This window comes from Calonectris borealis, chromosome Z, assembly GCF_964195595.1.
Source record: "Calonectris borealis chromosome Z, bCalBor7.hap1.2, whole genome shotgun sequence".
Lineage (NCBI taxonomy): Eukaryota > Metazoa > Chordata > Aves > Procellariiformes > Procellariidae > Calonectris > Calonectris borealis.
Window position 1 is genome coordinate 11,001,873 of NC_134352.1, and position 19,818 is coordinate 11,021,690.

General features: G+C 45.8%; 2 protein-coding genes across 15 annotated transcripts in view; one reads left to right on the forward strand and one right to left on the reverse strand.

The window, feature by feature from the left end:
* Nucleotides 1–1,800: 1,800 nt before the first annotated feature.
* Nucleotides 1,801–9,583, reverse strand: DNAJC25 (DnaJ heat shock protein family (Hsp40) member C25). 3 transcript variants are annotated; one of them, XM_075138027.1, is made up of 4 exons: nt 9,248–9,583; nt 7,547–7,699; nt 5,411–5,881; nt 1,801–2,758 (listed from the first exon to the last, which is right to left on the reverse strand). In XM_075138027.1, the coding sequence occupies exons 1-4, from the start codon at nt 9,560–9,562 to the stop codon at nt 2,636–2,638; spliced, it is 1,062 nt and encodes a 353-aa protein (XP_074994128.1). In that variant the 5' UTR covers nt 9,563–9,583; the 3' UTR covers nt 1,801–2,635. The 3 variants fall into 3 exon arrangements, with proteins under 3 accessions (XP_074994128.1, XP_074994129.1, XP_074994131.1); XM_075138028.1 differs by having other exon boundaries at nt 7,571–7,699; nt 9,248–9,576; XM_075138030.1 differs by lacking the exon at nt 7,547–7,699 and having other exon boundaries at nt 9,248–9,576.
* A 1,345-nt stretch (nt 9,584–10,928) lies between these two features.
* ECPAS (Ecm29 proteasome adaptor and scaffold) overlaps nt 10,929–19,818 on the forward strand; it is a 66,765-nt gene continuing 57,875 nt past the window's right edge. For 3 of the 12 annotated variants that reach the window (XM_075137411.1, XM_075137417.1, XM_075137412.1), the window contains exons 1-2: nt 11,263–11,360; nt 11,792–11,836. In XM_075137411.1, coding sequence (XP_074993512.1) covers nt 11,339–11,360; nt 11,792–11,836 — 67 coding nt within the window. In that variant the 5' untranslated portion in view covers nt 11,263–11,338. Of the gene's footprint in view, nt 11,067–11,239; nt 11,361–11,791; nt 11,837–12,217; nt 12,454–19,818 lie in introns of those variants that run through there. The other 9 variants (XR_012670989.1, XM_075137425.1, XM_075137415.1 and 6 more) reach the window with 6 other exon arrangements.

The window sequence follows — 19,818 nt, forward strand, 5'->3', positions numbered from 1 at the left end:
TACCCAGTACCAGCAATACTTGTTCATACAAACACCTCTCTCCGAAGTCATCTCAATTTACACTGGCTTTACTAGGTATAGTATCATAACTCTCAGCAGTCTCATTCCTGCTTTTTTTTTTACGTATATAATTGCTTTGTCAACTTAATTTCAAGACAAAATAGGGCCTGAAAATTTATGCTCAAAAGGCAGACATCATTTAGAACTACGAGATGTTAGGCTAGAAATGCTGAGTAGCCTCTGCTATGAGGTGTCACTGCAACACTGACAGCTTTGTAAAGACATGAGTTTTTTCTAACCTTCATCACGGAGATGTGACTGCAATGTCACTGCCCAGCAAATTTTTGCTGCAGCCCATGAATTTATGCCTGTGTCTGGTTATTTTCAAAGGGCTCATACATCGCGAAAAGAGGGAACTCCCGAGTCGAGCCTACAGAACGGCTCATTTCCAGCGGCTCGTACAACACCTGCTGACTTTCCCTTCTCCACTCTCCGTTATCAAGCCGCAGTTTTACAGAGGCAAGTCACCTCTGCGCCAAAAGACACAGTTCTGTCCTCCCCAGGGACCGCCCCTCCGTCGCACTGATCTCCTGTCTGACTGTCAGGTCAGAAAATCAATCTTGATGAGAACCAACCTAGGCAAAAAGGGAAAATAGATCTGTGTTTTGACTGCTTATTTGTATAACCCAAATACTTGTCTTGGGAGGGAAAGAACGGAGCAAAATGAGGCACAAGGGCAGGAGCACCAGAGCTCTTAGCCTGTGAAACTGGGGCCACAGGTTTAGATCCTCTTGCGTGCACTTGCCTGGTTCTTTTCCAGGTAAAACTGTCTTACCTAATGATCAACACCATTTTACTTGTGCTTACCTTTATTCCCTTTGTTTCTATCACAGCAGCTTAATCTTCCTCCTTCCACTCTTGCAGGAGGCTGAGTGTCTTTTGGGGGATGAAGCAGCAATACACCCAAGCTGTGAAGGTCTCTCACTTCATGAACAGCTTTGCAGTGTCCCTGCCACACCACTACAGTGTCCCCATGATACTGCATGAAAGCCAGCACAGCTTATTCTAGATACCTTCTTTAACAAGTTTTAGATTTGAACTGACCATTAAATACAAAGTGAATTAAGTTTATAGCTACACTACATGCAGCACAGGTGAAGGACAAATCTAGCAGTTCCTCTTCAATTTTACTAATGCATACAAAAGTTAGCCATTTAGGATAACGCTTCTAACATGCTTTTGAATATGTATTATTTTAAACATAAAACTGAGATGACATTCCAAGAACTAGAGAAAGCTAAACTAGCCAAGAGGCACAGAGAGCAGAAACTTTTCCTCAAAGAATGAGGACAGGTCACCTTTGCAGAATCAGAAACGTCTTGCTTCAAAAATTAATCAATAAGCATTTTAAAACTTTTAGCTATTACGGGCTTTGGCAGGAGTAGCAAGTTCAAGAGCTTCTCTCCCAGAACCAATCTCCACAGAAGCCAGCTAACCTAGCACCGTTTTCAGCAGAAACACTTCTGTAGGAACTTGCTTCTACAGACATGATAAATGACAGCAGCCGCCCGATCTGGCAATGCTCCCCACCTGCCCTTTCCCCAGTAAAATTCCTGAATAGAAATATGGTAACAGAATCCCTTTTACCAGCTAATCATGGCAACTCTGACCTGGCCTGAGTTACAGAGGAAACCACAGCGTGCTGCTGTGCATTATTTATTCTGAGTACTCTGAGGTCTGATCAGAAAAGATAAACATAACGAACACTTCAGGTTTAGAATTTAAAACAAATTCAGTATGTATATTATATAAACTTTTATTTACATAAGGCATCAAAATTGCCCTTTTTAACAAAAGGGTCACTTTCCCTTTTACCAATACTTTGGTGAAAGAAATGTCACATTTAGTAGACTAATAGTCACTGGTATACTTGCTCTGAACAAGCAGATACAATCCAACATACAAGATGAAAAAACAAACGCAAAAGATCTAAGCATACTATTTCATGAATCACTCTGTAGAACAAAGAATTAAGGCTTGTTTGCATCACAATCATGACCAATCATGCATCATTTATTCGCACAAAGAATAAAATTCATATCCAACTGCAGCAGGAAGAGCAAAAAAAGTCCGGTATAATCCCCATATTGTCTACATCAAAAAACAGTTTGGCATCTTAGAAATCAGATTTAAAAGTAGGGGGAAAGAGAGAGGGGAAAGCAGAAAACGGCCCTTGCTTCAGAATCCTTTATAAGCATTTCCAGTGTCCATTTGCAGGAACCCTTCAGTTTAAAAAGGAAAAACAGGACTTTAAAGGACTGATTTAGAAACATTTTCAGAAAGACCAAAGTTATGGTTCCATGATCATGAATATGAAATATGTAGAGAAAATACACTGTTTGGAATAATGAATTCCACACTGAGATCCCCAAGTAAATAGCATATATATGTTGAGCTGAGCCTTTTTAATAGGTCTTATTTATAAAAATGGTAAACCTGTATTATTTTGCGGCCTGATTTAATAATTCCTGAGTTTTAGATCACTGCTGAGCCACAGCAGACAAAACTCTGAATGATGTAGTGAAAAGTTTTGCAAATCACTTTCAACATTAGTACACATTTTGTTCGGCAACTTTCAATCATCAATAAATGTCAGTCTTCCGGGTCCTTCATTTTTCATCCACCGCCGATACCTCTTCCATCGGGGATCCATGGCCATTTTCTTTTTTAATTCTTCCTCTTGTTCTCTTTTATAGACCTGATAGATAGACAGAAGTTTTTAATAAGGCTGAAGAAACAGCTTAAGTGAACTTCAAGGGGGGTGTAAGCATTCGTAGTTCAACCATTCGCCAGTTGATTGTTTTTACAGAAGACTGAATTGCAACATAGCAGCAGACCTTGACCAACATAAAATCTAGGAGTACCTTCAGCCGAGGAGCCTACTGGCTGTAGTTGAGATGCTTTGCATCTTTGGTGAGAGCAGAACTACCTCCTCGTAAGGCGGTGCTGCAAGCTCCAAAATTTTTTTTGCTGAAGAACTAGATGCTCATGCACTCAGCAAAATAAAATTTACAGTAAAGAACTGCTAATGCTCAGAAAGCTAAATTTTGAGTCCCTTCTCAGCACACATACTATTCAATGCAGTTGTTCAGCTCCTCATTTTCAGTTTTCCCATTTCGAAGTCATATCTAGACAGAATACTGCTATGGAACTTTTTATTCCTAATTAAATTTCTCAACAAAGTTAATGTCTCTGCATTAAGTACTGGCAGTACCAAATGATAAGTAATTACTTTCTGTCAAGAAATGGTGTCATTGTAATGACATCTACAATTATCAGTGAAGTCAAGTATCTAAAAAAAGCAACAGCACCTGCATTTTTATTCTGGAAGGCAGTTTGTGTAGATACAGCCAGTGTAAATCTTAACACCATACAGGTTTATGTCATGTCAGTGTCATCTGACTTCTTCCCGGAAGGGAATTAAATTTAAGGTTCTGCTATGCATGAACAAGATTTTAAAAATATTATAGATGGCTTTATAAATATACTAGCTCAATTTTCAGTGATTGTACAGGTTTTAAGAATTTTTAGGAAAGCAACAGAGGGGAAAAAAAAATATTGTGGAACTCCATGATGTACCCATGTATTGAATTCTTGGTCTTTCCCATCCTAAAGGACATTGGAAAACTGAACAATATGCAGATAGGCATCATCAATGATCAAAGAACAGAGAAGCTTTCGGGCAGAAACACCTATGCATATTTTTCAGCCTAGAAAAGACATGACTAAGTTTCAAGTAAGGATATGGTAGTGGTACACAGGAGCACAGGTAGCACAAGAAAAGAGAATAAAGCATGATTATTCTCCATTTCCAATAATACAAGAACCAGCAGGTGTCTGGGTGGCTTCAGAAACACCGTCTTCCACACATATTGCTGAACTCACGACCAGATGGCACAGCAGACGCTGAAAGTTTCAATGCATTCAAGGAGTGACTAGATAAGCTTATTAAAGAAAAAACCATTAAAGCAATCACCTATAAAGACACCATTTCCTTTTCTGGAAGTCCCAAAGCTGCAAATTATACTGGATAAATATTGCTATACAGGCGCAACTTTCACGTACTTCACTAAAAATCAACTGCTGGCCACCACAGGAGATGACTTTGGGCTAAACAGACTTCACTTCCAGCAAATACAGCTCTTTTATATTCAGTGACCAAAACATCACTAGTTAGAAACAGCATGTCATGTTTCCTTACAACAACAGGATATCCATCCCATCTTACTTTTTCCATATAACATCTGCTTTGACTAGTAACATTACTCGATCTTTGGACTTCCAGATTGTTTTCTAGCAAACCCATCATAATTCAACATGTATATGTACCTGCCGGCTAATCCTTTGCTTACATTAGCATCAATTTTACTATTTTCCTCTTCCAGCTTCTAGATTAATCCACCCCTGCCTGCTTTTAAAGAAGCATTCTTTTATCTTTGGTGCCCTGCCAGCAGCAAAGGCAGTTCTGCCACAATCACATTTCTTTTCCCAGCGTATGCAGAGCAGCAGCAACATCTCCTCTTCCCCTTAAGCAGGCCAAGTTCGTATTCTCATTTTCTCTTCTAGAAACCTCCCACCCAGATGGCCCACAGATGAGCTTCTGTGGAACAATAAAAGTGTTTTGTCAATCTGCCACCCCCTGGCATCCCAAGTCATTCTGGATTGCAATTCCATGCTGTGGCTAATGTTCTTTCATAGCTCTCATAGAAAACCTAAAAAAAAAAAACCCAAAATCACACATTGACTATTTAGTAACTGGCTATCCATGGCAAGAGTAGCAGTTGTGCCCAATGGTATTTCATGTACCACCTTTACAGGAATAGGTAGTTATACAGTGCAGCAAGAACAGTCCCTGACTCACTGAAGGCCAAAGACCTATCAAGGGACAGTTCAAAAAAAATGAGCTAGGAATTAATGGCTTAGAAGACCAATGAAATAGGAGTTTCAGATGATCCAGGTAATCCTTATTACAAATTATTACTGTTCGGAGAACAGTCTTCAATCTACTGTAATAACTTTGTCATACTGTTATAAGAAAGCCTTTCATCAGATTCAACTAAATCTTGTACGCACAGATTCCCTAACAATCACAGGTGGATGTCCCCTGAGCGAGCAAATACCTTCCTATATCCATGGACACAGTCAGGAGCTGTTGTCTACCAGTCCATGAGCATAAGAAGTTGAAGAAAATACACCGAGTGGTTGTCTAATTTACAAAAATTCAGAAAGCAAGAGCTAAAATTGAAGCAATGCTTCACACAGCCCCGTCCCAAGCACCTTCACAAAATAGCTGTTCTTACTCTGGGAGTGCTGGATAACTAATGTTAGCTTTTCCACCAGAACTACCCACCTCATAGTTCTCTCGTATCCACAGCTGCCGTTCAAGAAAGGTCTCTTTTTGATGATCTTCTAGGCTGTCAAACTGAGACTGAGACATTTTCATGTACCTTCGTATGATATACAGCTTCTCTTCCACACCGTACTCTTGCCCTTTAATAGTGAAACAATAAATCCACCAACAGTACCAAACTATGTATTTGCACAAGTAAAAAGGAGCGAGAAGGATCTGAAATAGAAGGATATCATATATCTTGGGCTTCTGATAACCGCCTTTTATATCTATTTTATTTTTAATAATGTCTTTGATGATTTCTTCCTCTTCTTCACGGATTTCTTCTTTAGACCGCCTGTTCTTGCCTTTTTCCTTAGTCTTGTTGAGTAAACCTTGTTGCCTGGCAATCTCAGTAGCTTGTATGCGGTATTTTGGCACTGTAGCTAGGTAGTTGATAGCTTCATTGTAACTACTCCACCAGCTGAAGAACTGTAATTGAAGAACAGTAAAAATAAAACCCATGTTTTTATACAGACACATTCCTATTTGGAGGTTTGCCAGGAAAAAAAATAATGCTGTGATACACCTTTAACCACAATTACATTACAGCAAGGGTAAAAACTGGAGGTAACAGTACTTCTTCTGCAGTATTACAGAAGCTGTAATTATTCCTCCAAACTTAGTAAGGCAGATGTACTAAGATATACCTCACAGCAACACACAGTGATGAGGAAGGACAAGCAGACGCTTGGTTTTGTTCATGAGAAGATGGTAATCTCCTGGAGCTTAATGCTAGGCTGTGCTAGCCATTCTCAGAAGCCCCCTTGGATTTATAAATAAAGCAGCTGGTATACCAACACTTCGTTATAGAATTGTTGTCCGTTTAAAATAGTTAATAAAACATGGATTAAGTATGTGAAAATCTCATTAGTCTGACAGCACTGACTTCACAAGATTCAACATCCCTCTCTAACCTCCAGCTACCCTCTGAATTTCAGTGAGGGAAAAAAAAGAAACCTGAAACAACAAATGAGAAATATAGTGCCTGGGGTGAACATGTCTTATTGGGGCAACTTTTTACCGTTCACCAAGACAAAGGGCAGACATGCACAAATTATACAACCTTAAGAAAGGTCAACAAGCAGAAACAACAGAAAGCAAAAGAGAGGCAAACCCGATTACACAGACATTTACACTAAATTCGACATCATCTGGCAGCTGGACTGCCGGAATGTGAGTATCTCCACTTACAGCCAAAATAAGAAACAAGAGGTGAAATGAAACTGTGCCATTGGAAGTCTGACGAGAAATTAAATATTTGGCTGCATATGCCATTGGAATTTATTATTCCAAGCTCTCAAATTCTGATCACCCTATTTTTGTTTTAACTTCCAATATCCCACTAAAAAGTGAGCTACCTGCACCACAGAATAAGGCCTACCTTTCACCTCTTAAACTTTTTGGGTATTTTTAACGATGTTTTGAACCAATAATGTAATAGATGCTAAAAAAAAGCGTTATGCACCTTCTTTTACCTAAGTATTTGCCAGCAACGGCACAAGTTTTCTCAGCTAAAATACAGGCTGTTTTCTTGAGCTTGGAACTACCACCTTCAGAGCAAACTTGGCTGAACAGAATTCACTTCTCTCCTGACTTCATTGTGGTGTTTAAAATACACTGCAATGTAACATTCACACATTAGTAAACTCCTGATATTTAGTCCTATCATTTGAATTTAGTCTTGAATGTAGTTTGCAATTAGTCTGTTTTTTAAAAAATTACTTATGCAGCTTGACAAACTGACACAGGCTTATTTGGAGCACTAGTCCTGCTTGTGCTCAGGAACAGGCTATTCTCAGCCTGCCATGAAGAACTAACTTCTTTAGAAAAGCTGCACTTGTCTCTACGAAATATCCTACCATTAAAAGAAACTATTCTCTACCTTTGTCCAAGGTACCAAGGGCAGTCAAAAATCTGCTCAGTACATCCTGGCATCAGATTTGTTGCAGACACCACAGAGTTGTTTATCACAGTAGATAGGAACAGGACTCCTCGCTGACACTGTTTAATACCTGGCACGTTACGAGAGCTGCAGAAGCTTCTCCTCCTGTTCAGAAACTCACTGAGCAATGTCACGTAAACACGAAATTTTACCTGAAACACAGAGATGGCACACACCGTAACTAGAATCACTATTCTGACATCCACTTTAGGTGCCAATCTCCTGCTGTAGTAGTGATAATAATGCCTGTAATACTCTTCAGGATGATCCAACATGTAGTCATAATCTTTACGCGTTTCTTCATCCTGCAGGACGAGACGAAAAACGTGCGTAAGCTCAGATTCCTGTTTTCACTTACCCTGTTACAGCTGTGTTTTACATCTCATTAATGACCACGCTGCTATAAAATTTGCAATAGCCCGACCGAGTATGAAGCACAGAGGAAAACCTTTGGTCCTTTTCTCATATTCTCAATTAATTTGTTCTCACACTCATCCGCCCACACACAGCTGACATATGTGGTCTTAAATGCATAAGCACACACCGCATGAAGCTATTTAATACTGAAATAAAGACAGGCAACTGAAATCCACATTATAAGTATTTTTAACTTCAGAATGGGAAATCCGGATGGACTAGAGTTAATAAATATTGCTCAGGAAAAGATTTTCAGATGAAGAGCCTATTAAGAGATTGTTTTACAAATCTTTTAGAATTGGCTTACAGGACTGTGGAATCTGTCCAATGGAAGGCCGTTTCAAAACCTCATTGTTCTCATTTTCTTGGAGTTTTTCTCATTTTCACCCATGTAATTAAGAGATGAGAAATTTAATTTTGTCAGCCTCAACTGCACTCCTTTCCTACCCCCAAAAAAGTTCCCTTTTTTCTCCCTCACAGCCTTAAAACACTTCCAGGTTTCCTTCTTTCATTCCCGAGTTGCATCTTTGCCAAGCCACACATATTTTGCCCTGATAAGCCTCCCTTACAGATCCCGTACGCTACTCGAGTCACTGATACTTTTTTGTTCAAAGGTATACCTCTAAGATAAAGCCCAGTGCGTTCATTTTAAACACAAAGAGATTTTCAAGAGAACAAATTCTAAATACAGCGGGATCTTCAAGACAACTGTACCCCCTCACCCCGCACTCTGGGACCGGCTATTGAAGAGGGGTTTCAAGGTTTTTTTCCCCCTCCCTGACTGCTGGTAGGAAGCGAACCGGCTGAACCCACACAAAGGAATGCAAAACCGATGCTGCAGAGCCTGCCGCGGCGCACGCAAGTGTGAACCCGCGGGGCTCCGATCCTCCCCCGGGGAAGGGGCACCTGCGCGGCGAGCAGGGCCGAGGTCAGGCAGAATCCCGATGTTTTAGGCCGGATCTCTTTTGATGCACGCTTCAGTGGCAGACGCAGCAGAGGAGTCGCAGCCGTCGAGCAAAATTTGGCGGGGACTATGTGACTTTCAGAGGATTTTAAAGCCGCGATTTTTCTTCTCGCAACACGCGGCTGCTTAATTTTGCCGCCCGCGAGCTGCCCATACGCAAAGGTGGGCGATTCAGGCACCGAACCAAGAGGGGCGAGACGCGAGCCCCGGACGGCGGCAGCCCCAGCCCCGCACCTACTCGCCTGGACACCGCCTCCGTTCCCGAAATCGAGACGGCCGAGGGCAGCGGCAGCGCGGGCAGACGCGGTGCGGGGCAGGGCGCCCCGCCTGCCCGTCGCCTGCCCGCCGCCTGCCCCGCTCCCCGGCCCGCGCCGCCCCCCGCACGGCCCCCCGGGGCGGCCCCCTCCGCCGGCCCCCCGTGCTGTCTCTTACCGGAGCGGCTCCGGCCGCGGCGGCGGTCCCGCTCTCTCACCTTGAGGGTCTCGTAGGCGGTGGCGATGAGGAGGAACTTCTCGTGCGCCGCCTGAGGGCCGCCGCCGCCGCCCGGCGCGGCCGGCTCCCCGCGGTAACGGTCGGGGTGGTACTTGCGGGCCAGCTGCCGGTAGGCGCGGGCGATCTCCGCCTTGCTGGCCTGCCGGCTGACGCCCAGCACCTCGTAGCACACGCGCCGCCCGCAGTACAGGCCCTCCGTCAGGCCCCGCGCCGCCCGCGGCAGCAGCGCCGCGCACAGCCATAGCCACAGCAGCCACCGCCGGCCCGGCCCAGCGCCGCCGACCGCCGCCGCCATCTCTCTGCCGCCGCCGCCGCCGCCGCCGGGGCCCGCGCCGTGCGCAGGCGCGTGCGCGCGGCCGGGGGGGCGGGGCCGGCGGGGGGGACACGGCCTGCGGGCGCGCCGGCGGGGCAGCCAGTGGAGCAGGCGCGTGGCGAGAGGAACGCGGGCGTGGTAGAGCGCGGGCTTGACGTTCCGCTCCTCTCCCCGGGTTCTTCCAACCTGGTTCCGCCTGTTCTTTCTTCCAGGGCAGAATCTTGTGAAAGACGCCCGGGGCGCGCGTTTAATGTAAGCTGGTGGAGTTCAGGATTCGCTGTTTTGTGTTGGACCGCGCTGGTTTAACCGGCAGCCCGCAGAATATTTCCCTGTACGTACACACAACCCGTACCCCGCGGAGGGTATGCCGGGGAGCACTCCTCCTGCTGCCGTCTGATGTAGGTGCAGCTTGGTGATGGTGGCAAAGGAAAGGGTGTGAAAGTCCTTCAAAATGGACGTTTGGCCTCACAGCTGCTGTAGCAGGTCTGCCGCCTTAGATCTTTTTTACCCAATGACTTGTTTTGGAAGCGAGGACATATCTCTACTTCAGTATGACTGGCAGGAACATTACTTCGATATTGGACCTTTCCCAGGAAAATCAGATTTATGCTTGATGCCGGAAATACCCGCCACAAAAATACTCAGCTCATCAGAGGATACATTCTGTTCTTCTGCTAAAAACGAGTACGCATCTTATACTTTTGGCCTCCCGTCTGCCTCCTTTTTGCATTAATAGATGTTTAGCATTTCCTTGAGAGATAGATGAGTCCCAAATCTGCTTTCTCAAAAAAATTCCACCTCTTTGCAGCTCGTTAAGAGTCCAGCCTCTCAGCGTTGGCATTCAACTCCTTAGATCCTGAGCTTAACAAATAAAGCAAATATTGTCTGTGGCCGGTGCTGTCACCCTTTTTTTTTTTTTTTGAGCTGAGAAGGAAGCTAGTTCTGTGATGCTGTTACCTGGGGCTCACCAGCTCTGCCAAGAAGAGCTGGCTCTGGAGCTGTAGGGAGGGGTCACCAGCTGACCCCCTGCCATCTGCAAGGCAGTGTTAAAAAAGCTGGCAAACGGGGGCCACGCTCCCTGCTGTCAGTTAAACTGCAGGGGTGTCGTGTTGTAGCGTCCTGTCGATGTGCTCCTTACAGGGATGACACGTGGCACCGATGAGCCCAGGAGAAAGGTGCGATGTGGTGATTGTGCCGTTCTCCCGCAGCCTTGGCAACCCCAAACCAGCATGTAAGGTATTTTACCGTGCAGCTTTCTCCCTTTCGTTAATGACTTTGGAATACAATAGCTCAGCAGCAACGGTATTAAACTTTTTTTTGTTTTTTTTGAAAAAAAGATCTTCCTAAATGCGTGTTTGTCACCCATGCTGACCCACGGCCACCTCAGCACGGGAGACGGTGCTCGGCGGAGGCGGCGCCCAGCGCCTGCTGCTGCCAGCCCTGGCACTGAAGCCTGAGGCCGAGGCAGCCGCAGCCGAGGAGGAGGGTGAGGAGGGGTGCGGCGGGCCGGGCCCGGGGCGGAGCTGTGCCAGGGCCTGGGCGGGGCTGTGCCAGGGCCTGGGCGGGGCTGTGCCAGGCTGTGGGCGGAGCTGTGCCAGGCTGTGGGCGGGGCTGTGCCAGGCTGTGGGCGGGGCTCGCCGCCCGCGGGCTGCTGGCGGCACCGAGTGCCGAGAGAGGGCGCAGCTGCGCCGCCCGCGGCTCCTCGGGCCGTTTCCCTCCTCCGCCGCTGTCGAGAGCGCGGACCGCGCCGCGGCCGTCATGGAGGTCAGCGCGGACTCGGGTCAGTCTGCTGCCCCCCGCCGCCCCTCTCCTTGGGACCCACCGGGAGCCGCGGGCGGGGGGTGGCCGGTACAGACCCCCGCCGCGCCCGGGCGGCGCCGGCGGGCCGGTGCGTGTGCGCGGCGGGGGCGGGCGGCGGGGACGATGGCTCAGCTCTTTCTAAATATAAAACGGCGGTGACGGGAGGGCGGGCGCCGGCGGGCCCCGCCGTCCCTCGCGGCGGCTGGCGTCGGGCAGAACCGCAGAGAGGAGAAGAGAAGGAGGCAGCCGGCCCTGTGCCTGTGCCTGTGCCTGTGCCTGTGCCTGTGCCTGTGCCTGTGCCTGTGCCTGTGCCTGTGCCGAGCCGCCGGCGGAGGAGAGGGGCGGGAGGCGGGGAGCGGCCGGGGCCGGGCGGCTGCGGTGCGTCTCTCACCGCCTCCCCTCCCTCCCCAGCTGGCAACATGGCTGCGGCCGCCGCGGCTGCCCAGGACGAGCTCAGTAAGTGGCCGCCACGCCGGGGGCTCCCGATCGGGGGGCGGGCGGGCGCGGGGCGGCGGTGGGGCCGGGGCCGCGCCGGGCCGGGGGCTTTCCCCGGCGACGGAGCCCAGCTGCCGGCCCGGCGAGGCGGTGACGGCGGCGGGGCCGGGCCCGGCCCTGGGCAGCCATGTCGGGAAGCGGAAACTGAGGGCTGCGACGGCAGGGGCGGCCTCCCTCAGCCCCGGCCCCTCCGCGGGCAGGGAGGGCTCGCTGCGGCCTGCCAGGGCCTGCGCCCTCTCCCGCCGCTCGCTGGCTGCGTGACCTTGCGGGGCCGCCCGGGGAGGAGGCGGTGGCTCCTCGCCGAGGGGGACCCCGCGGGGCGGCTGCGGGCGTGGCCGGGGGCGGCGGGGCGCAGAGCCGGCAGATCCCCCGGTGCGGGGATGGCACCAGCAACCCGCTGCCCCCGTAACCCCGCTCCCCGAAAGGCCGAGGGGCAGCTCTTGCCGGCCAGCGCTCGCTCCGCTTTGTTCGATCACCGTCTTTTAACTACAGAACCGATGTAAAAATAACGCACGCCGAAACATTAATGGGTTCGCGCAGACCTCTTGCGCGCTGTAGGCGCAGCGCCGTGTCTGACGGTAGGTCTGTAAGCACGTCCTCAGCCGCTGCGGCTCTCGGCACATGATAGAGCAGCCGGGATCGGAGGTGCATGCCTCTGCCGCCAAGCGCGGGGGAAGCCCAGCTCTGTGTTCTTGTCACCTCCACCTTTCTCAGTCGGTGCAGTGAACGATCAGCTTCTCTTTGGAGAAACCTATGAAACTTTACAGAACGGTTTTTCTGTCCCTGCTTTTCCTGTCTTGGAATAGAGCTAGTTCTTAGACAACCGTGAAGGCTTAATAGCGAGGTAACGTATGACTCAGCCAAGCGAGAGGGCCTTTGGTTACCCTGAAATAGTACTTGGCAGCCACCAGAGAGGAAGGGCAGAAGAAATACTTGGAGTATATTTGTGCTATTGGCTTTCAGTTCTAAGGCATTTCTGTGTGATGTGTCACTTGGGGTTTTTTGTTGTTCTCGGTGTGCTGCTGTGTAGATAACATCCTTGTCCTGCTCTTTGTTAAGTGTTACTGGAACTAGGCTGAGTGGAATAAGGCATACGATAGTGGTGGGGATGTCCTTTATGTAGCCAGAGAGCCAGGATCTCACGGAGGAGTAAAAAGGATCTTTCAGTTACACTGATCTTGAATCGGAGGACACAAATGCCAAGCTATTTATTCCACTGGCAACTGGGATAAATTGTAACCGTGACCGTGAAGGACCTCACTGCTGCTGTCATCCAAGAGATTCTATTGTGAGTTTTACAATGCTAACATGATTCCCCTTGGTGAAACCGGTCAGTGTGAGATCTCTTGCTTGTAACTCCTCGGCTTTTATCTGAGTGTAATCTAGCTTCCCAGCATCCAAATCCGATCCTGCAAAAAATTAGTCTTCAGCCATGTGCTGGTTGCTACACAGCCCCTTGTGTTAAGCTGCACCTAAAGGACAAATGTCCTTAGATTGAGATTCATGTTAATAATTAAATTATGTCATTCAGGTTATTTGACCACTGCATCCTTCAGAATTGAGGTGTTTTTATTGGTGTGGTTAGAAATCTTCTTTTGGAGGGAGAGAGGGAGGAGAGTGGATTTTTTTTGTTTTGTTTTGTTTTTTTCCCTAGTACCTCATCTGTCACTGAATAGAAAGTACTGTAGTCTTAAATAAGAAGTAAAGCTAATGGAAAAAGAATAATTTCATGTAGAGAAAGAGAGGGAAACTAAACAGCTTCCATGTAAGCCTACTGTCTTTTGATATATTTAAATAGTTAAATTTCAGCTTATTTGGAAAGAAATCTGTTCCTTTTTAGGATGATGAGTAGTCCCAAGATAACAGGAATAATTACTACTAGTTTTAGATTGGAAAACCAGTTTTTCTTGCTTTATATACACATATATAGGAAGCTTTGATCTACAGCTCCAGTGAAACACACAAACTCTTACTGTTTGCTTAAACTCTGTATAAGGGTACTTAGCATTTTAGAAGACAGATTGTTTGAAGGCAGCATAAGAATGGAGATATGGCAGTTTAAAAATTAATGCAAAATCAATAAATTGGCCCTGGAGCCATAAGAGTTCAGATACAAGAGGAAGGAAAGTTAATCTTGAGTAAGATAGTCAGCCACTCGAATAGAGAGCCTAAGCCTGGCATATTGCAAATATTTGGATTTCAGTGTGCTATTCAAGCTTTTATGTAAGCTTTTCTATAAAATGGAAGAATAGGATGAAAAAATATACTATATCCCCCCCTCCCTCAGGCCTTTCCAGCCTTTTCCAGTCAGATCTTGTAAAGTAACCTGGTGACTGGCCTGCTTTCACAAATACCCCCTTAAGTGATTTGGCTGTAGGCGCACAGGGGGTTACTGGTAGAGCCAGGAATAGCATCAGCAAATCCTGACTCACTGTTCGCTACTGTAATCATACTAGATATATTTTTTCCCAGAGTCTAATACCATTTGAACAGGAATTTCACTCCTGTTTTAGTAGTGGCACAATAGAAGAGAACTTTATTCTTTCTTCTGCATGCAAAATATTGCAGAAACAATTGCTTAGCACTGGAGGGACTGAAGGGTGTGTTTGAGCTTTTGCTTTAGCAGGAACCTCCCCCTAAAACTACCCCTGCCATCCAGGCAGTGAAGTTGAAATGTTCCTGTGTCCAGTACTCTTTATTTTGTATTGGGCCTTTTGGAGAAAATGGGGGGGTTGCTAGTGCGATGTAATGGTTCTACAGAGTTTAGGTAATGGAGGAGAGTTTGGGTTTTTTTGTTTGTTTGATTTACTGAAACAGTTCTAGAAATGCCTTAATGTAGCAGTCCCAGTAATCTGTTAAACAGACACTGTTTCAGAAAGTGAAGCTAAATTCTGGCTTTATGCACAGAATTGTGCTGTCCCACTCTCTGCTCTGTTTTGCAGAGGACTCGAACTCTCTTTCTGGTTCCCAGGATGCTTTTGTGGTGATCAGTTAAATTATCAAGTACAGCTTGACATGTCCTAGCCCCAGCAGTTTCTTGAGTCAGTTTTCATAAAAAGAAGGGTGTCTGTTTTACTTGATACTCCACTACACATTGCTGAGGGGTCGGTGCAGAATAGCTGCCATGCTGTGCATAATATCTATGAATGCCAGAGGGAGCTAATTCTTCATCTCGCGTAAGGACAAGGAGGACAACCTGGGTACATGGCACGGAACTGTGCTTGGCTGAACCAAGAGGAGGTTTCTTTGATAAAAAGATGGATAAACAGTGAACTAGGTACCTCAGTAAGGCCAAGCATTCAAAGAGTTCACTTCGTGATTTTAATTTAAAAAAAAAAAAGGAAGGTAAATGCGGAAGAAAAACATCTTAACGGAAGAAAAACATTAAGCTGTTTATTTATTTACTTTATCTTTTCTGTGTCTTTCTCTCAGTTGTTCCTTTTGGCAAGCTACCGTACAGCAGAACGGGAGGAAGGGGCATGTTGTTTCAGTGAGCAGGCTGGGGTTTTGCTGTTGGCTTGGGAGACTGCAGGATCAGTTCTGAAGTAACAAGACTTAGAAATAACTCTGAGTCTTTTATAGCCAGTGTTGCAGGATTTGGAAGTTTATAAAGCACAAGTTAGAGCCTTGTTGTTAATGTGACTTTCTTGTAAAATTTGTATACCTTATTTGTGTTTTGAAATCTACTCCTTTCCTTTTTGCATGAGGCATGGTCATAAATGCTGAAACCTATATTCCTCCTTGTGGTCTTAAATGGAGACTGGAAAGAACCAGAAGTGAAACATGCGTTTTATCACAAATAGGTAACTGCATTGCCATGGTAACTTGGGGATTTCAAATTCCAAATACACCATGTCTGTTGACACAAATTGGACACTGCTGCTGGAAACGGGGATACAAAGATATATCTTATTTTCCTGCCACTTTGGGTCTTTTGCATGCAGTGAAAGGGAACGTCTCTTCATGTGCAATGCCCATTGTTAAATTCTCCATATTTATGTTCATCCTCTTGTAAACACTTTTTCACCTTTTTTTTTTTTTTAAGAAAACGCCACAAAAAATGAAATGTTGTATGAAAATACTACACAGCAGCATGGAAGGAAGTTGTGATTGTGCCAAAATACATGAATATCTGTTACAAATTTTGCATGGACTTAATTTATGTATTTTAAAAATAAAACTAACTGGTATTAATTTTTCTACTCATGCAGTTCATTCTTTGTTGTGGTTTTTTTTTTAATCCGTAGTAAAATGTTGACTCTCATAGCTGTGGCACACATACGATGTTTCTAAGAGTACTTATTAAACCAGACACGGTATCTCAGGTGCTCTCTAATGTAGTGGGCAAGTCTGACAGGGACTGTGGTTGGCACATAGCTTGTAAGCAGATTCTGGCTGCTGTAGCAATCCGCTTTCTTTCAAGAAATTGCTTCTACCTTTCATGTTTGGAAAGGGGAACTTGCAAGAGCATCCCAAAAATAATGAATGCAGTCATGTGCTGAAGGGTAGTAGTGATTTAATCTTATTTGGGTTATTCCTTCCAACAGCCCCTGGCAGAGCAGGGGCTCTCCGCAGTGGAGCCGATCTAGAAGGCTCACAGTGACCTCGGTGCGCCCGACGCTCTTCCATTGCTTCTGACGTGCAGGTTTGTTCTTGGGGCAGGACTGGGCACAGGGTTTTCCGGTTGTGTTTCCAGTGAAGTCTCCTTTCCTTCCTCCTTTCTTCCGTTCACTTTGACTTTCTCACCGGTGTAAAGAAAATAATGGCAGTCTTTTAGTTTTGGTTTTTGGTTTTTATTTTTTTGTAAATTCTCTGGACTGCATTAAAAGTTGGTCCTTTGCCGCTGACAACATGTTGTTCCCCCATGTTCACCAGAGTTGAACTGCAGTAGATTGACTATGGAAGTAATTTCATAAACATGTATAATTAGCTAATACAGAGGGTGCTATAAGTAGGAACCAATACCAAGGAAATACTACAGTCCTGAATTTGAGATGAAGGTTTGATATGAGATTGAGGAAGGAGAAGGCCTTGTAAAATCTCAGGTATCTTAAGTATTGGCTTTTTAGATGGGGATAAAGCTGTGCTTTACTAAATGTCATCCCTCCTTTACTTCTTTCTTCCAGTGCTTCCAGAAAACTTTAAAAATTATCTTTAACTGTATTAGTCAACTTTCAAAAGGAAAATTATAGGAAGTGTGTCATTGGATGGGCTGTGTTTTAAGGTCAATGTTGGCTAGCAAAGGTAAAAACAGAGATACATGAAGCTTTCTAACTAAAATTCAGTGCTCTTACTGTCAAATTGTGGTAAGATTGCTGTAGTAGTTAATTTCAGTTGATAAGGCTTATTCAAAACCGTTTGTGTCATCTTTTTTTTTCCATGGCATGTAGCAAAGTAAGTTAGACCTCTTGCTTTACTTATTTTTACTATCTTATAACCTAGTGGTTCCCCCCTGAAACTACAACTGTGCAATTTTACAGTCAGCAGTAGGGGCTGTCAAAATAGATGGAGAAGGTTTTGGCTTCTTTCTTAAAAACTTGTGAAGTGCACGATGTGGGAATGTGAGGTGGGTTGGGAGCAAACCTTTTGTCTTGTTTGATGTCTGATGCACAGTGGTCTGCTCGCTGGTGCAGGCTGGACAGGGAGGCCTGGTGAAGGTTGTGAGAAGACGTAAGGCAGAGAGGGAAAGGAGCTTGCCCCATGCCAGCCAGCAGGTCCGCAACACACACGGAGGTAGGACACAGCATCTGAGTCCCAGATATTGCATCCCCAGCTCCTCTCCTGGATCATTGTGTGTGGTGCCTTAAATCTCCAGGGTTTATGCTTTCCCGTAATGAATGCTGTCAGCTTGAGAGATGGTCTTAATTGTTAGTAGAATAAAAACTGGAGAGAAATTTGTTGATGTGCAATACTTGGGAGGGTTTATAGCTCTTTGTTTTCGTGTCCCGCTGCTATGGATACAGGCTGCATCGGCAGCGCAGGAGAGTGCTCTGACAAACTCCTGACCAGTTTCTTAACTGCAGCCAGGCAACTAGTCTCCTTGAATTTGCTGAAGAGTCCTGTTGTGCTTATGGTTAAGGGAAGGATATCTGATGGCAGCATCAGGGCTTAACTGACTAGGCAGCAGAGATATGGGAAAAGTAATAAACGTATCTCACAGGCAAGCCTTTTTTTCCTCCTGATCTCTATTGTTATTACAGTTGCTGCTTGTAACAACAGAATAATGGAGGAAGCTGGAAATGGGGTAGATGCTTGCAATTGAGTGCATTGCTGCCCTTCCTGTGGGCACGTGCAGAGTGGTTTCTGTGCCTTTCGGAAGGTGTGTGTAGTTCAGTGGCTATAACAAATCACTTTAGAAATAACTTCATTCGTGTTTGCTTACACTTGAGTCTGATCTGTTGCCATGTGAAGGAACGTGTTGTTGGGGAGGTTCCTCAGCTGGCTTGCTTGAGGATGGTGGGTCTGCAGTGATCTCCTGGAGTTCCAGGTCCGAGGGGAAAGATTTGATGATTTCATTCATTGTTTCAGTTACTTCAGCTGCTTGGCGTGGCCTAAGCAGTTCCCTAGTGCTGGCAGGGTCATGAGACACTGTGGAGGTCCTGGAGGGAGAGATCATGCAGGGGCAGGGGGAGTATGACATGAAAAGGAAAGTGAAGAGAAAAAGAAATTGTTAGGATTTAAAAAAAAATGATTGGAATATGAGATAAATATTGTGAAGTCATTGACTAGCTGGTAGCCTGATTGTACTAGGAAATGTCTGAAGACATTGCAAGAGATTGACTCTCAAGTCAGTTTGCATTGTAGGTGCTGCAGAGTTTCAGCTTGTAATTTCCCTGACAGTAAAATTTTGTAGTCCTCTGTCTTTTCAGCTGCCTGTCATATTTGCTCAGCAGAAAAGAAAATGTTGGAAGTGATATGTTTGTGTTTAATCTTCAGCTGGCAGAGGAGGGATGATGCTGTGAGGACTCTTAGTGCAGGGATAGCACAGATTTAAAAAATAGGACAGTAAAGACTTCTGCAGCTACATCGTGATAGATTTTCCTGGCTAGAGCTGTATTTGCCTTTAAACATCCTTTTTGTTCACTTAAGTTCCAACCATATCTGTTCATTTCAATCTTTACCTCTGCCCTGTACCAGTGCTTTTTTCTTTTTTGCCTCTGTAGTCCTTTACAGCCAGTGCAGTTATCCCCCTCTGCTGAAGGAGGGTTCTCCTTGGTCTCCCTCTAATCTCAGTTTGCAACAGGTCACCTTAGGGTAGTCTTTGGGGTAGAGGTTTCCTCCTTGTAGGATGTCTTAAGACCTGTGGTCCCTTCAGAAGCCCTGGGTGTCCTTACTGCCTGTGGGTCTGATCTGCAGTATAGAGAAGAGATGGTCCTGATCCTGTGCACAAGGACTCTTTTCGGTCCAGCTGTCGGGAATGCTGCTGTGCCAGGGAGATTTTGCTTTGCTTCTGGTTTAGCTGTTGGGGCAGCTGCATGCTGGTGCTTAAAATAGGGACTCTTCCATTCTTTGTATACAGACAGATGGTCCTCAGCCCTTGTCCTTGAGCTGCTGACGTAAGATTTTGGTCTCATCTGTTTCCTTGAAATGATCTTCTGCCAGCTCACTGAGAAAACAGATGTTTATTGCTTGCCCCCCTGCCCCCCAATCTCTTGATCTTGTAGGAGTTGCAACTTCTACCTCTTTGCAGATGTTAAAAAAATTTTTTTGTGTGTGTTGCTTCCTGGGTTTGGGGAGGAGACCTGCTGGCTAGAGGGAGGTGAATTTGTTACAACACTCCAGCAGCTTTGTAGAGTGATAATAAGAGCTTTGTGTTTTAATTTACAGCAGTATGTCCTGCGTTTCACGCTTGCAATCTTATTCCTATTGATGGTAATGCTGTCCTTTGGAAAAAAGATCAACAAATTGTAACACATCAGTAACTGATTCAGTCAACATTTGTA

Excerpts from the sequence above, each read along its gene's own strand:
- DNAJC25 (XM_075138027.1), bottom strand. The coding sequence starts at position 9,562 with ATGGCGGCGGCGGTCGGCGGCGCTGGGCCGGGCCGGCGGTGGCTGCTG. Across the intron at positions 5,882-7,546 it reads GTGCCATCTCTGTGTTTCAG|TTCTTCAGCTGGTGGAGTAG; the intron begins GTAAAATTTCGT and ends CTTCAATTACAG. Across the intron at positions 2,759-5,410 it reads GGATACGAGAGAACTATGAG|GTCTATAAAAGAGAACAAGA; the intron begins GTGGGTAGTTCT and ends TCTATCTATCAG.